We start from the raw sequence: 15,176 nt of genomic DNA, 5'->3' as shown, positions 1-15,176 counted from the left end.
TCTGTACTAACCCATCCCTAGTATGTAAAGTGATTACACTTGAGATAATCAGTTCATTTAAATACATTAGACTTAGTTTTATTATGTTCTTATACAAAATACCGTGAGTGCTTTTTGGGTGCTGGAATGGATTAACAGCATTTCAGTTCATATTCAATGCGACAAAGTCATTTGACAAATTGAACTTGAAAAAAATAAAATAAACATTTGGGGGATTCCCCAATTGTCTTCCAAGAAACAAATCGGTCCAAATCAGCGCACTGCTAGGTTGTAGTTCCCGGCGGTGTCGGCAAACAAGAAAAGCAATAATCCCTGGCCAGCGCTGATTGGCCGGGCTATTTTTCTCAACGGCTTCAATTAACGTCAAGCTTCTCGGTAAGCCGATCCCTCAAACAGCGACCATGATAGTGTCTGCGGCGAGGCCCGTGTCACGTAGTACCGGCCGTTGATTCGGGATGTGGACGGCAGGGAGGGGCGGGACCGAAAAGAACCCCTCACCCCCCGCACCCCGCTACGCCCTCCCTGTGTGAGGTGAGGCATAAAACCAACACTCAGTGTGTTATGGAGGGGGTGTTTAGTTGGGTGGGGCACGATGGGATCGACCTGTCTGAGAGGATACCGCTATTGAGTTGCAAATGAGCTTGTAATTAGCCCTTACACATTTGCCTAGAGGGATTATGTGTGTGTGTGTGTGAGTGCGTGTGTGTGTTTTTAACCCATTTTCCCTGCCACAGTGTTAAGTAGATAATACTAATTACTTCTCCTCCCAATTGCTTGTTAATTGTGTTCACTGTGGATTTATAAAGCATGCTAATACCACCATCACACCCACACCCACACACAGATGCATACCCCCTACTTGGCTTGTTGGCAAAATCAACAGGTCATTTTTTTTTTTTTTTTTTTTCCCCCGTATAGGCAGAAGGCTCCAGTTTAAGCCACTAATTAATTACGGCGAGTGGGCCTCCGCAGAAAGAACACCAAGAATGGTTAAGAGAAACGAGTTTTGTTTGTGCGCTGGGGGGCGGGTAAGGAGTACGTCGAAGAGTGCAGATGTTCCGATGATGATGATGATGATGATGATAATCTGCTTTGCTGTGGATCATCCTTCACCTGACGGCAACCTCCTCCATGTCTCGGGCATTGAAGGTGCATGAATGAATTGATCCGTGCGCTCTTTGGCCTGAGATCCATCCCCGGGTCACTCTATCCATGTATGTTGAGGCTAATCATCCAAACAAGCTGATGAGCTGTGTGTCACCTCAGGCTAGGGTACTGCCCCCCCCCCCCGCCCCCCCTTACGCACCACCCCACCCCACCGTGGTCCTATAATCCTTCTCCAAACAAGCGCAGGGATGCTAATTGTATCGCGCTATAAATACCTCCTAACTCCTGGCGGCCCTCGCTTTATCCGTGACACCGGCCGCCGTGCAGCATCTCGTCCTCGCTCCTCCTGGATTCTGCGACATGTTCCCGCTGCCCATGTTCACGGCCGAGCAGGTGGCCCGCGTGTGCGAGAACCTGGAGGAGACGGGCGACATCGAGCGCCTGGGCCGCTTCCTCTGGTCCCTCCCGGCCGGGCAGGCCCTGAACCGCCACGAGTCGGTGATGCGCGCCCGAGCCCTGGTGGCCTTCCATAGGGGCAACTTCGAGGCGCTCTACCAGATCTTGCAAAGTCACCGCTTCACGCGGGAATCCCACGCAAAGCTACAGGACCTGTGGTTGGACGCGCACTACCGGGAGGCCGAGAGGCTCCGGGGGCGGCCGCTGGGTCCGGTGGAGAAGTACCGGATACGCAAGAAGTTCCCTTTGCCCCGAACTATCTGGGATGGCGAGCAGAAGACTCATTGCTTTAAGGTAATATCAGTTTGTAGATTTTCTAAGATACTATTCCAACATTTGGACTAGTTTTAGTGCATCTAGAGGTGAACAACTTTGGAAAAACAATCTAACTGCGGCCTTTTCTTCCCCCTCAAGATTGCAATTGTGATTTAATGATTATTTTTTTCAAGGTCTTCTATCCATGTATTTTTTTAACAAACAATCTATTTCGCAATAAACAGTATCAGATTTAGGATACATCAACGTTTGGGTTTTATAGGTTAGGCTTAAAATAAAGCCAAATGAACCACCAATCAACATGAAAGAGTTTATTTATCTACTTCAATTAGTTGTTAACTTACTAAACACTTTGATTTGGAGTGTTTTTACGCATTCATTGCGACAACGTCACACAATTTCGACCGAAGTGTGACGTAAATACAGTGTTAGTAAGTCATAAATCAGATTACAACAATAATGCGCACAAATCTGTGGCTTTACAACTTGTCACGTTTCACAAAAAAAAAAAAAAAAATCTAACCTTTGGAGTGCACTTCATAAGCACTGAACTTACCTATACAGTATATAAATAAATCAATGAAATATTTTTTTTTTTAAATAAATTAAAAAAAAATAAAATAAAAATCAAGCCTACTGACCAAAAATTGTAAAATTTTCTTTTTTATACCCAAATTGCAGCCTTTAGGTTTGGAAAATTGCATTCTACTACACTGCGATGTTGATTTGATTCATTGTTCAGCTCTCATGGCGTCCCATGTCAACAACCGCACTGAAACGTTAACTTCACTAATTCAGAGGTGACAAAAGCACTCACACTCTCAAGTACAGATGCTTGTGCATAAAAAGTAGAAATACAATACGGTTTCAGTTCAATCATGGACACACGTCATTGTTACATGTTCCCTTCAGTTGTAAATTGACTAACAGAAAAAAACTTAAGTAATGGTAAAAAATACACATCACCGGAATGTGTTTTTTTCCCCCCCAGATTTTTTCAGAAAGCTCACAACATCAAACATAGATCTGAAAAATGGGCACATTCGTTGCATATCTTCAAGATGTCAATCAATCGTATTTTTCTATTTACATCTTGTTTGCACGTCGTCATCGGCAAAGTAAGGACTAGGAAGTATAGAAATCGGTTTGCAAATGTGCTTCCCACCACTTGTCACCATACTATCGCTCCATTCATTTTTCGATACAGCTCATCTTCCTTCAGGTCCTGAGGGAGCTTGCTAGCGTATTTCGCTATTACCATAGTTTGGGATTTTTTTTTTTTTTTTTTTTTTTAATCAGTTGACTTTTGTTTCGGTTTGACTTTTTTTTTTTTTTATTCAGGTAGTTCTAATCCATTTTTAGAGGAAGATGGCTAGTTTTTTTCCCTCAAAAATGCTTAACTTTAGTTGAGCTTTTATTAGATTTAGTATTAGTTTTAGTTTTTTAGGGTCACAAAGTATTGTGTGATAAAGCAAAGAAAACGATGGTTTGACCTTCCTTCCTTCTGTAGCTACAGATGTACAACAATACTGAGATAGATACATAGAAAATGAACTCCAAAAGCTCATGTATGACAACTGACAAAGACAGAAACTAAGGACATGTTCGTTTGACATTTTTCTGTTCTACTGAATTAAATAAACAAAAATGATGTACTTTCAGTTTTTCTTTTGTAAAAGCATTTTTTGTTTTTATGTCCTTCATGGAAATAGTTTTTTCAAATTTTACGTTGAGTTATTTCGTTAACTATAACAACCTTGGTGGTCATGTGCGTGAGGTTGATGGTGTGGCAAGTTGAGGCCTTGCTTCAATTCTGCCGCCAGCGCTTTAAGCTGCTAAACATGATCCAATTGAGTGGAGAGTCAGTGACTTCTAAGTAAATCTTCCAATAATATCCGGTCTAATAAGATTGCAAGGGCATGATAGGAGAGTCAGAGCTGCACACCATTAGATTTTGGAACCTTACATGCTGTGGAGCATTGCAACGTACAAATCTTTGTCAAAAACATCCTGGATATGGACATCGTCAACAACTTGTGCAGCTTGAACATTCAAACTGCACTTGAAAATAGGGAACGAATGAATGACTGAATTAAAATACATTGCACATAAAAAATGAATAAAAAAGGTAGCTAAAGAAATGCTTGAAAAAAAGCAGCGCGATCCATCAGGTCGCAAAGAAATCACCCATTCGCCGTTTTGTCGTGTTGAGGCCAAGGCATTCGGAGCAGTAGGGGTGCCAGGGATCCATGTTGAAGTGAGTTGAGGGGTTTCATTTCGACAAATTTAGTGCTTTGCTGCCATCTTGTGGCATCTATGAGCAATTACACAAACCTTTTTAGGGATGTTGTAAAATAAGACAAGATTTTTGCTATCATCAGCAGGGCTCGGCCACAAATTAAATATGCAGTGCAAGAACAAAGTTTAACAAATAGCTACTTAGATATGTATTAACTCTAAATGTATTAGTGAAGACAAACAATAGCATGTCAAGCTAATACGTGATGTAACTGAACAGAACAAGGAGAGAAAAATGTTTTCATAAATGAGAAAAGGTTGAATACATAAGTCTTAAAACCGTGCTAAATCGTGAATCTCAGCATATTCATAGTTCGTTATTCGCGAATTCACCCATTTACAGATTTTGGGGGAATCTATCCACCGCTAATTGGCTAGGAAACTCACCTATTCACTGTTTCATCCTCATGCCAAAGCAATAAATGTATTACTTTGGCGCCATCTTGGTGCCAAGGAACTGTGTTGAAGTGAGTTAAGAGGATTTGTTTAGACCAAAGTAGTGATTTGCCAACATCCTTGTAACATCTCTCGGAAATTATAAGACCTTTTAGGGGAGTGTCAATTACGCTATGGCTCCTCCCTAACACTGCCCAATGATTTTTGTTGATCAAAAAAAAAAAATGCAACAGCACTGTGGGGAAAAATATATTCGTAGTAGAACTGCAGCAATAAAGTAGAAGTAATATAATCACTTAGATATTGTAAAATAACTTAAAATCTACCAAAACAGTATTTCATCTAATAAACAAAACGTCAAGCAGATTAAGGAACTCAAAATCTTAACACATTTTTATTGTTCGGCTTTCAACTTAGCATGAGACTCTGCCTCTAGTTTTTGTTTTGATTCGTCTAATTTTCAGACTGGGAATTGTCCCTCCGTTCCGAGTTTCCGTCCTGCATAGTTAATCGATCGCAGGGAACGAACTTAACCGATACCACGTCACACATGCAGGTGCCACACTCCTGACATGCGGTCGAGTAAGGAAAAAAAAATTAAAAAGTGTTGTGTACCTTGCGGTCCCACAGACGCAATGACATATGCCCCATATTCTTTTTATTTCACTGATCACTACGCTGTGTGTGTGTCAGTTGATTTTGTTGGATATTTTTTCTTCGTTTGGTGGCGTCTGCATGTGACGTGAAAATGACGTTCTTGAAGGTTATTGGCCGTCGCCAACGAGGGCCGGGCCGGGACCACATGGGTCGATTAAATATGCAGGACGGAAACTCGGGGATGGAGGGACGATGCCCAGCTCTTCTGATTTTTACTTTACATTCAGCACTTTGTAAGCAGCTGTGGTTGTTTTTAAAGTTCTCTATAAATAAACTTTAGATGCAAGTGAACAGGAGTACCTGAAACAAGATGAAGAACCTGAGTTTAAAAAATAAAGTCAAATAAGTCTAAAAACGAAGTAAAATACACAAATGTTTGTCTGAAAAAATAGAATCTAAACAAACAACATTAATCCAAACATTCTATTTTAGGTTACTCCACAACTCTACTCTAAAACATAAACAAGAAATACAACAAAGAAACACTTAAAAATGACCCGACATGGGATATTTTTAACCAGCTGTTTTATTCTTTTACCACCCTTAAAATAACTGCGATAAAATAACCCTTTAACCCAGCAATATTGGGTTGGGAAAAAAACAAAACAAACAATCTGGGTTAAAAAGTACCCATCACAGGATATTTTCAACCCAGCAGTTTCATGCATTTATTACACTCTAAAATGTTTTGGTTAAAAATAACCATTTAACCCAGCAATTTTACAAGTGCAATAAATAAACCTAAATTAAAAGACTGATTACCACTCCAGGATCTGTTGCCAGCTAATTGCTCTTGGGCGTCCTCTAGTAGTCGTCGAACCTTAGCGGTATCTTAGATGGCTTTTGCTTTAGCCTGGCTCAGGGCGAGTTAATAAGTTGAGTCCCCTTTACTGTTTGCCATAAGGAGAGGACGCGCAGTTTGCTGAGAGAGTGGTACCTCCAAGATCCTTACCCCAACCCATCCAGGAAGAGGCACCTGGCCCAGGCCACGGGACTCACGCCCACCCAGGTTGGCAACTGGTTCAAGAACCGGCGGCAACGAGACCGCGCCGCCTCCGCCAAAAACAGGTGAGTCGTCACAATGTTGTCGTGGCCTGAGATGACTCATTTAGAAATTAGACTACAATGTTTTTAGACGGGCTATTTAGTTTATAATTTGTTGTCCTGTTTAAAAACAGATTGGAACATATTTACATAAGATATAAAGAACATCCGTGCTGCCGCGAAGCAAGCTAGCTTAGCGGCTAGCATTGCAAGCAGCTGCGAAAGAAACGACTTCCGGGAGTATGGGTGACAACGAGAGCACAACCATTTTTTTTTTCCACAGTTCAACAATTCATAGCCCTACTTTTGATTGTCCAGGGGGAGAGACCACGTGTTAGGAAGGGAATATGTTGACTACGTGAATGGGGTGTGAGCAAGACGCAAGAGCAAAAAAATAAGAAAGGGGACCGGCTGCATTAAGACCCAGCCTCCTACCAGCCCAAGCAGAGTAGTGAAGATTCAGTTTTGGTTCAAAGTCCCGGCACAGTCTCCAAGATTCAGGCCCAGACTTGGCTCATAGCTTGCCATCAAACCTGGCCTGGATAAAAAAAAAAAAAAAAAAAAGCTCCAATTAATAACCTGGTGTTCACACATGATCAAACATTCAAAAGACAAAGACTAAAAGAAATAACATGAGCTGCATTGTAGTGTCTCAAATGTTCGAATATCTTACAATATAAAATTACATTTGTTATGTCAAAAAGACAAACATGCGTCATTGAGGTGCAAACCAACACTAACCAAGAAACTGGACTAAAGAGCTCTAAAATTTTCCGGACGGTAATACAACCATATAAATAAATCACAATAATTGCATTGCACTTGATGGAGCGCATTCGAATCAATGGGGAGGCTATAGGCTACATTAGCGGCTAGGCTAACTAATTCAAACAACGGGAGTCCAAGCTTTGTTAGCACAACTCACCAATTCTCTACTTTAATTGAATACTTGGCTCCATTTCAATGGCCTGGCGACTTCGGTAGTCGACATCAACAGTTTGATATTAGATGCCTCCGGTTTTAAACCCCTTATAAGTCTGTCGCAAACTTTCCTTCCCCAGTTCGTGTCATGACGGTAAAAAAGAACCGGATTGGGTGCGTTCTGTCACGTGACCGCATGACGCAAACGGGAAGCTAACTTTAATACTGAACTAAATCAATTAATTTAAAATTAAATTGGAAATGAAAGTTTTTCCATCAGGGTTACAGGTACAAGTAAAGCGCGAGATTGGAGACATGCGCGAGTGTACTGTTGACAGCTCTGGAAGATTTATTTATTTTTATCATATCTTTTGCAGTGTCTGCCAAAATCCTGTTACAGATATTTAGGCACCTGAAAAACATATATTAAAAACAACATTGCTGAATAAGTCATTTACAATTTTTAAAAAGTTGCATTTTATTTGTATACAAGTGTATTTTTAGTGTTACTCTAATTATAGCAACAGGTTTGCTAATCAGTGCTACACTCTTAAAGGGACAGTGTGTACAATGTTTTGATTTTTCAATGAGAATTCATGTTAAAAACCCATTATTCATTTCAACAATATGCATTGAATGACAGTAATCCGGCCAAGATGTGTCAAAGGCAGGATTACTGTTTCTAAGTGATGTTGATGGGGATGTTATTATTTGTCAACTTTGGGCATGTGAAGCCCTTTGAGACTCTTTTGTGATTCAGGGCCCAAATACATTTGTCTTGACCTGTTGAGAAAGGGAACAGAAAATATCCTCCAAACGTGGAATGACCCTCGTTTCTCGAACCTGTCTTTGCCGCGAGACAGGCTACAGCAGGATCCGGCCCTCCTCCCCTCGGACCAGGAGTGCCGCCCCCGCTCATTGGCGCCCTCCCCCCGGAACTTGGGCAGCCCCGTAGCCAGCGACTGCAGCACAGGGACCGAGCACAGGGGCACCGGCGCCTCCACGCCGGACATCTCTGTCAGCAGCGACAGCGAATTCGAGTCCTGAGACGGCGTCCGCTAAAGACAAGTGTGGACGTGCCGGAGTTGGCCTCCCGCGGGTTCTGGGCTGTCTGATGACGGGGCCAAAACGTCACACTTTAGAAAGAAAACAAAAACAGACGCCACGCACTTAACAAGCCCCATCATGACCTTGACTGCATGGTAGTCAAAAACGGCTCTAGAAATAACGCCTCTGCTATTGAAGTGTTTCTTGTTGCTCGATCGGGCAGCATAGTGCCTGGCTCCGCAGAGGCGGCAAATGTATGGATAATTGTGTTTAAAAAAAAACAAAACAAAAAAAGACTAGAAGTATCGATTCAACTCCTTTACTGAAGTAAATGTGAAAAAGTACAGACCGGGATGGACTTAAGTACAAAAGTACAATGAATGCATTTTTAATGTTATTTACAATAGTCATTTTTTTAACTTGACGTAATGGTGAAAAAAATGGTTTCTGCACAATAATAATTCTCTTTTTTTATTAACTTACATAGCTAGCAAGGCTTAACCAAATTTTGTGAAATGTATCAAAAAAGTTTCTTGTACCTAGCAAAGCGCAAGCACAGTGAGCATGTCACTGCCTTAAAAGGAACTCAGGGCACCACTTGTTATGTTTACCTGCTGACGTCAGGTGATGTTTTTAAGCCACGCCCACTTCGTCGTTGATAAGAGGAGAGTCTCGGCGACGCGTGCCACCAGCGGACTTTCTTCCGAAGCGTTTGAGGAAAAAGGAAAGATGCTTTAATGTCAATAAATGAAAGTATTTCTATCCAAAGTGAGTCTGTTTCAGTGGTTTTGTTTATCCTTGACTGGTGCTGCATGTCACCATGTCACATGTCGTGCATGTCACATGGTCACATTTACAAACACACTTTGGCAGCATGCTGTTATTGAGGACTCATTTGATTGAACGACTGTTTTAATGACTGTTTATTAGTGCTGTCAAGCGATAAAAAATGTTCAACTAATTCATTAAAAATTTTTCCATAATTGATCGTGATTAATCGTATTTTTCAACTACGATTTTTTCACGAAACATGGAACCGATACTTGAGTAAAACCTTTGAATTCATGCGGAAAAAAAATACAAGTATATTTTGATTCAAAGACTGTTCTAATAGCTTAGCCATTTTTTTTTGGGGGGGGGGGGGGCGCTACTTAGTGTCAAAACTTAGAGAACCACTGGCGTAGATTATGAATGGATGGAACCACACTCAAAAGGTACAAAAATGATGCGAAGGAGGAGGCAATGCTGGCGTCCCACCTAAGCCGGCCTCCAAAGCGGGCGGGTCTAGTGGGCCTGGTAAGGTGCGAAGGCTGCGCAGACCAGGTGGGCAACACGTCGGAGCTGTTAGCGGCGCCGAGATGGACAGTGAGGGCCGTAAAGTGGTGGTCTGCGACAACGGGACAGGGGTACGTCAAACACTTCCAAAGCACTTCCTGTGCGTTGGAGCTCCTCTTTGCATGTATTATTCCTAGCTGGAAGAATGAGATGAGAATGCACCAGCCTGTCAGGACTTGTTGCTCTCCAGGGCCGCCATACAAGGCGGTGAAGTTCTCACCCGAGCCGCCATTGGCTGAGAGACAGGAAGTGACATCTAAGGTGCTACTTTTCCAGGAGGGGCTGTTGGCTTCGGTCTGCCATCTGATTTTGCTTGGAATGTGCTGCCGTGCGGCCCTCGGGCCTTCGAAGGAAGGAAGGAAGGAACACAGCACAGCGTTCATGGGGCTGAATTTGGAATTTGATGTACAGCTAAAACTGAAATGGCTTCTGAATTTTTTTCCCCCCACTCACCAAACTGACACGCTTTCACACGCTACTGAAATGCTCTCACACACTACTAAAAATTATCTTATCTTTTCTGCGGAACCTATCCCAAGCCATTTTCTTAAAAACTCACCTATTGGCATTTTTTGTGCTCTTTTTGAAGTGGCCCAAGATGCAAACAAGGTTGCACCAAAGCCCGAATACAAACAAAAGTATTTCATAATTGGTCCAAAGTTGTATGTTGATATGATGCTAGCTTTGTATGTCGGAGAGGCGCCAAGTTTAGCCTGGGTTGTTAGTGCATTTTTTTTCCCCAAATCAAACCTCTATGAGTAAATTAATATTGGTCATTTTTGGAGTTTTACAAAGTTATGCAGGCAGTGCAAATAAAACTAGAGCAGGGACAAAGTGGTGATTTCTGAACAAAGCGTGGAACTAACATGCCTCTCGCGCCTCGTTTCCAGTTTGTCAAGTGTGGCTTTGCGGGCTCCAACTTCCCCGAGCACATCTTTCCCGCCCTGGTGGGTCGCCCGGTCATTCGATCCACCACCAAAGTTGGCAACATAGAGATCAAGGTAAATACACTTTAAGGAGCCAGGGCAAAGCGTGGCAAGCATCGCCGCGGTTTCTCTCACCTCGTCTCGCCTCTCAGGACCTGATGGTGGGCGACGAAGCCAGCGAGTGCCGCTCGTTGCTGGAGGTGGCGTACCCCATGGAGAACGGGATGGTGCGCTGCTGGGACGACATGCTCCACCTGTGGGACCACACCTTCGGACCCCAGAGGCTGGACATCGATCCGTCCTGCTGCAAGGTAGCCCAAGAGGAGGGCGCTCAAAGGCGCACAACTCAAGAGACAGTCTAAGCTTCCCGTCGCACGCAGATTCTGCTGACGGAACCTCCCATGAACCCGACGAAGAACCGCGAGAAGATTGCCGAGGTCATGTTTGAGAAGTACCAGTTCCACGGCATCTACGTGGCCATCCAGGCTGTGCTCACGCTGTACGCTCAAGGTACGCCGACAGCCACCATTAGCTGCTCTAAAATAGACATTGAAGTAGTCCGTCACACCGAAAGTATTCGGGCATACAGCGTATGTTGCATGTATATGTTGTAATTTTGCCAGATGGCTAACGGTGCACTTAAAAAAAAAAAAAAAAAAAAAAATTAAAATGAATAGTCCTTAATCCACTCTCAACCACATAGCACTGCTCTTTGTGTATGAAAGTGAAGTTAATTCAATTGTGTGTTTTTTGGCGTCTTGGTGGATATCTGGTCAGTGGTTAGCATATTTACCTCATGATTCAGAGGTTGTGGGTTGAAATCCCAGCCCCTTCCTTCCTGGGTGGAGTTTGCATGTTCGGTCTAACAACTTTCAGGTTAAGCTGAAAATACACTTTGCATTAATAAGCAACTTCACAATTTTAATTTTAGACCACTTGAAATAATTACAAATGAAAAGTCATTATTTTACATTAAAGTTACAAATTTGGGACTTATTAAACTCAAATATCAGGTACTAATACTTAAATATTTTGTAGTTCATCAATTGCTTAATTTTTCAGCGCATTTTGTGTGTTTTTTAAACAATTTTATTTACATGAATGGAAACATAATGAATCTTTGCAAGGGTGTGAATTTTTGACTGTTTTTGTAATTCTACACTCATATACAGTACATCATGTTTGTCATCAAATTGAGCCTTTTGAGATGCTACTCTGCACTTATTGCACTTCAAATTTTGTGGGCTGTTCAAAAGTACCCGTAATTGATATGTGAATGGTTGTTTTTAAAATGATATCTTTTGCTGATTTTTAATCACACTATACTTAATGACCTTTTCAGAACCAGTTTCAGAATAAAAGACTTGCGCCAACAGGTCTGTTGACGGGGGTGGTTGTGGATTCGGGCGACGGTGTCACTCACATTTGTCCGGTGTACGAGGGCTTCTCCTTGCCGCACCTGACACGCAGGCTGGACATCGCTGGGCGTGACATCACACGTTACCTCATCAAGGTGCGGCAGTGAAAAAAAAATCTCACAATTTGCACCGTGTCACACAAAATAGTGTGGCGCCATCGACTGGTCGCTAGTGGTATTGCACGCCTAACAACACTAAACAGAACAGAACAAAACCGTTATAGGCGACTGGTAAGGGGGCCGAGGCATCAAGGGGCGCCACAAAACTGAAAGGGGGAAGAACTTTAATATACTGTGGTCTGTAATTGACTATTTACTATTAACTCTTACAAATAGAAATGCTAATGCCCAATTAATATTCCTTCAATTCACAATAGTAAAGTCATTTTTTCTTGTCTTTTTAAAGGCAATATTTTTGAGTTGTGCAGGCTGCACACTAGGCAACCCACCACGACGCTTTGAAAAAATTTGGTTGTGGATGAATGTATTAAGCATACACATTTACCTAAATGCCGCTTTGAGTCTGTTGCTAAGCTACGTGAGTGCGTCTGCGATATTTGATGAGGCAGATCCGCCTGGAAACTAACGCAAGGTAATGGACTGAATGTCATCAACAAGCGACTGCAAAGTGCACAGAGATACTTTACATTTTATTTTATTTCAGCTTCCGAAAACAGGTGAGCCATGATTGTTTGTTACCTGAGCCCTGAGCAACTGTGATGTCATTTTTAGTCAACAGCAAGTGACAAAATGGCCGCCCCCCGAGATGGCTAACAGTGGGTGGATTTTGCTGCTTAACTCATATTCCACAAAGACAATATTAATCAGAATGCAGTGCTTAGATTAGTGGAGGCTCATAGAACATATTGTAATGAAAATAATTTTGGGGTTGACTTCTAATGTGTGTTGTAATTGAGATATTGTATGACTTGACTTACACCTTACTTAAACCAAGTAATGACTTGACTCAACATGCCTTATTTTGGACTGAATTGACATGTTGGATTTTGGCCACAGCAATTTGGGACTTGTTCGAAACTTGCTTGGCTTACTTGCAACTCGTACATTGTGACTCACTTCCACCTCTGCAAATAGCTTTCCTCGCCCGGTTGTTTGATATTAGAATCAATGGCTAGGGTTGGCTTACGAGGATTGAAATGGCTTCTTATATGAGCGTAGTGGGAGGGGCATCATATAGTGGATTGGGGGAGACTCTGTCATCTCTTTGACTTGACCTCGTTTGTGACCTCAGCTGCTGCTGCTGCGCGGCTACGCCTTCAACCACTCGGCCGACTTTGAGACGGTACGCATGCTGAAGGAGAAGCTGTGCTACGTGGGATACAACATAGAACAGGAGCAGCGTCTGGCCACGGAAACCACCTACCTGGTGGAGTCCTACACGGTAGGCCCAACCTCAACCGACACTCTTTAATCGTCACCTGAGCTTTGGGTCGCAACGTTCCAATCAACGAGTCTGCTACAGCTCCCGGACGGCCGGCAGGTGATGGTGGGGGGCGAGAGGTTTGGCGCTCCGGAAGCGCTCTTCCAGCCTCACCTGATCAACGTGGAGGGGGCAGGCGTGGCTGAGCTCCTCTTCAACACCATCCAGGCGGCCGACATTGATCTCAGGTGGGGGTCGCGTCGCTTGGCTTAAAATATCTTAAATGTTCAAAAAGGCAGATTAGTGGTGTGTGTGTGTGAACCCCGCTTTTGATGTGTTGGCGTTTGCAGGGCAGACTTTTATAAACACATTGTCCTGTCTGGGGGAAGCACCATGTACCCCGGCCTCCCGTCCCGACTGGAGCGAGAGATCAAGCAGCTCTACTTGGAGAGAGTTCTGGATGGAGACGCACACAAATTGGCTGTAAGACGGCACTAACATTTGAGTGGGAGCATTGACGTGTATGAGGGGCCGTCGGGGACGTTATTCAGGGACGTTATTGAGGATTTCCTCGCACACGCACAACAGAAATGCTCCAACATATAATACTAAAAACGCTCTCAAATGCACTACAGGTTTTTTTTTTTGTTTGCACATTTGAAAGTAAACCTGAAAAATGTACTCGATGGCCCCTCATAGTTCTGTGTTCTCAGTCGCACTTTAAGTCGTTGCACTTCATCCCCGCAGAAGTTCAAGATTCGCATCGAGGACCCGCCGCGCCGCAAACACATGGTTTTCCTGGGCGGCGCCGTGCTCGCCAACATCATGAAGGACAAGGAATCCTTCTGGCTGAGCAGGGCCGAGTACCAGGAGAAAGGCCTCGGCATACTGCAGAAACTGGGAGGCGGCGTCCGATAGAAGCGCTGTGAACAATGTTCAATGGAAATAAATGCCGCCTTTGACTAAACTGGTCAAAGTAGGAGTACTGATTAAACTCCTGTTCTTAAAGGGAGAGTTTGTGCTTCAATGTCCAATTGCTGTCTGGGTGTTGATTAAATAAAACAAAATAAAACACTTAATTTGATGATTGACTAGGATACCTTTTAACATCCAACTTTAACGAAATAGGCCTACCTACAGTTTCTTGTCAAAACAAAACATGACTTGGGTCATTATTTTAGGAGGGTGACGTTATATCAACGACTTGGTAAATATAATCCTAAAACAATTACAATGGTCGGGCTTTTTTATATAACACTAATCTGGATCAGGTGCTGGATCCGTCACATACAAAAAAAACGATTCGCTCGACAAACATGCTAGCTACAGTGGCCATACCAAGCTTGTTATAGTTAATATTACTCTTATTACATTTGAGCAAAAAAAAAAAAAAAACTTGTCTGTCCCATCTAGCGAGAAAAGGAAGTGCGCAGTGCTATGTGGCCCCCTGGTGGCTCTGATGTACAATTGCGGCCTGACCCATCATTTAATTTGTCCATCCTTGTACTTAACTTAAAGGAAGTTCAAGACAAATATAATCTGAAAAGATTTTGTCAAACTTGCACTGGGAAACAAAACATTGTGTATAATGATAATGACATCAAAGCTTTGTTGCAAGCTCCCACTGACTGAGCAAATGGTGGTGGCCCACTGAGGCAGAAGACTTCTTGAATAACGGTGAAGACAAGAGTGTATAATGGTAAAGACAAACTGTTCCACAAAAATAGTGTAAGTTCCACAATTTAGATGCATACAAAAAATTATGAACCTCACCGCAAAGCGAAATTCCGGAAAAAGAAAAGACGATGTTGTGACGGATAAAACATGTCGCTTCGATTAGCTGGTGCTAGGAATCGTTCTTTTGCCTCCATTAATTGCATTCACTTCCGTTTAGACTGTGCGGGCAAAAAGCGTG

General features: G+C 42.8%; 3 protein-coding genes and 1 long non-coding RNA gene across 8 annotated transcripts in view; 2 read left to right on the top strand and 2 right to left on the bottom strand.

The window, feature by feature from the left end:
- nit1 (nitrilase 1) overlaps positions 1 to 10,514 on the bottom strand; it is a 30,034-nt gene extending 19,520 nt beyond the window's left edge. The window contains exons 1-6 of one of the 5 annotated variants that reach the window (XM_086053645.1): positions 10,404 to 10,514; positions 9,758 to 9,880; positions 9,460 to 9,674; positions 8,814 to 8,902; positions 7,999 to 8,291; positions 6,670 to 6,772 (exon numbers count right to left, since the gene is read on the bottom strand). The gene's annotated coding sequence lies outside the window, so the exon portion shown is untranslated. Of the gene's footprint in view, positions 1 to 6,669; positions 6,773 to 7,159; positions 7,321 to 7,998; positions 8,292 to 8,813; positions 8,905 to 9,459; positions 9,675 to 9,757; positions 9,881 to 10,403 lie in introns of those variants that run through there. The other 4 variants (XM_086053636.1, XM_086053652.1, XM_086053678.1 and 1 more) reach the window with 4 other exon arrangements.
- Positions 1,418 to 8,974, top strand: six7 (SIX homeobox 7). The gene is made up of 3 exons (XM_086053712.1): positions 1,418 to 1,857; positions 6,095 to 6,258; positions 8,019 to 8,974. The coding sequence occupies exons 1-3, from the start codon at positions 1,468 to 1,470 to the stop codon at positions 8,200 to 8,202; spliced, it is 738 nt and encodes a 245-aa protein (XP_085909838.1). The 5' UTR covers positions 1,418 to 1,467; the 3' UTR covers positions 8,203 to 8,974.
- LOC147150988 (actin-related protein 2) lies at positions 9,459 to 14,340 on the top strand. The gene is made up of 9 exons (XM_086053567.1): positions 9,459 to 9,608; positions 10,428 to 10,538; positions 10,616 to 10,774; positions 10,844 to 10,973; positions 11,840 to 11,976; positions 13,133 to 13,282; positions 13,364 to 13,509; positions 13,612 to 13,744; positions 14,009 to 14,340. Exons 1-9 carry the CDS (start codon positions 9,561 to 9,563, stop codon positions 14,177 to 14,179), a joined length of 1,185 nt encoding a protein of 394 aa, XP_085909693.1. The 5' UTR covers positions 9,459 to 9,560; the 3' UTR covers positions 14,180 to 14,340.
- Positions 10,527 to 15,143, bottom strand: LOC147150987 (uncharacterized). Its single transcript, XR_015089857.1, has 4 exons — positions 15,035 to 15,143; positions 11,887 to 13,539; positions 11,257 to 11,345; positions 10,527 to 11,000 (listed from the first exon to the last, which is right to left on the bottom strand). It is a non-coding gene; the product is annotated as an uncharacterized LOC147150987 (long non-coding RNA).
- Positions 15,144 to 15,176: the final 33 nt, after the last annotated feature.

This window comes from Filicampus tigris, chromosome 2 (assembly GCF_054856515.1).
Source record: "Filicampus tigris isolate MCC_2025a chromosome 2, RoL_Ftig_1.0, whole genome shotgun sequence".
Classification (NCBI taxonomy): domain Eukaryota; kingdom Metazoa; phylum Chordata; class Actinopteri; order Syngnathiformes; family Syngnathidae; genus Filicampus; species Filicampus tigris.
Note: the sequence above shows the minus strand (reverse complement) of the source record. Positions and strands in the feature narration are given on the sequence as shown.

What these genes read in the sequence shown, in the direction of transcription:
- LOC147150988 (XM_086053567.1), top strand. Translation starts at nt 9,561, where the DNA reads ATGGACAGTGAGGGCCGTAAAGTGGTGGTCTGCGACAACGGGACAGGG. An exon ending in GCTCACGCTGTACGCTCAAG is followed by an intron (nt 10,974 to 11,839) that starts GTACGCCGACAG and finishes TTGCGCCAACAG; the next exon opens with GTCTGTTGACGGGGGTGGTT. An exon ending in TCACACGTTACCTCATCAAG is followed by an intron (nt 11,977 to 13,132) that starts GTGCGGCAGTGA and finishes TTGTGACCTCAG; the next exon opens with CTGCTGCTGCTGCGCGGCTA.
- six7 (XM_086053712.1), top strand. Translation starts at nt 1,468, where the DNA reads ATGTTCCCGCTGCCCATGTTCACGGCCGAGCAGGTGGCCCGCGTGTGC. An exon ending in AGAAGACTCATTGCTTTAAG is followed by an intron (nt 1,858 to 6,094) that starts GTAATATCAGTT and finishes GTTTGCCATAAG; the next exon opens with GAGAGGACGCGCAGTTTGCT. An exon ending in GCCGCCTCCGCCAAAAACAG is followed by an intron (nt 6,259 to 8,018) that starts GTGAGTCGTCAC and finishes GCCGCGAGACAG; the next exon opens with GCTACAGCAGGATCCGGCCC.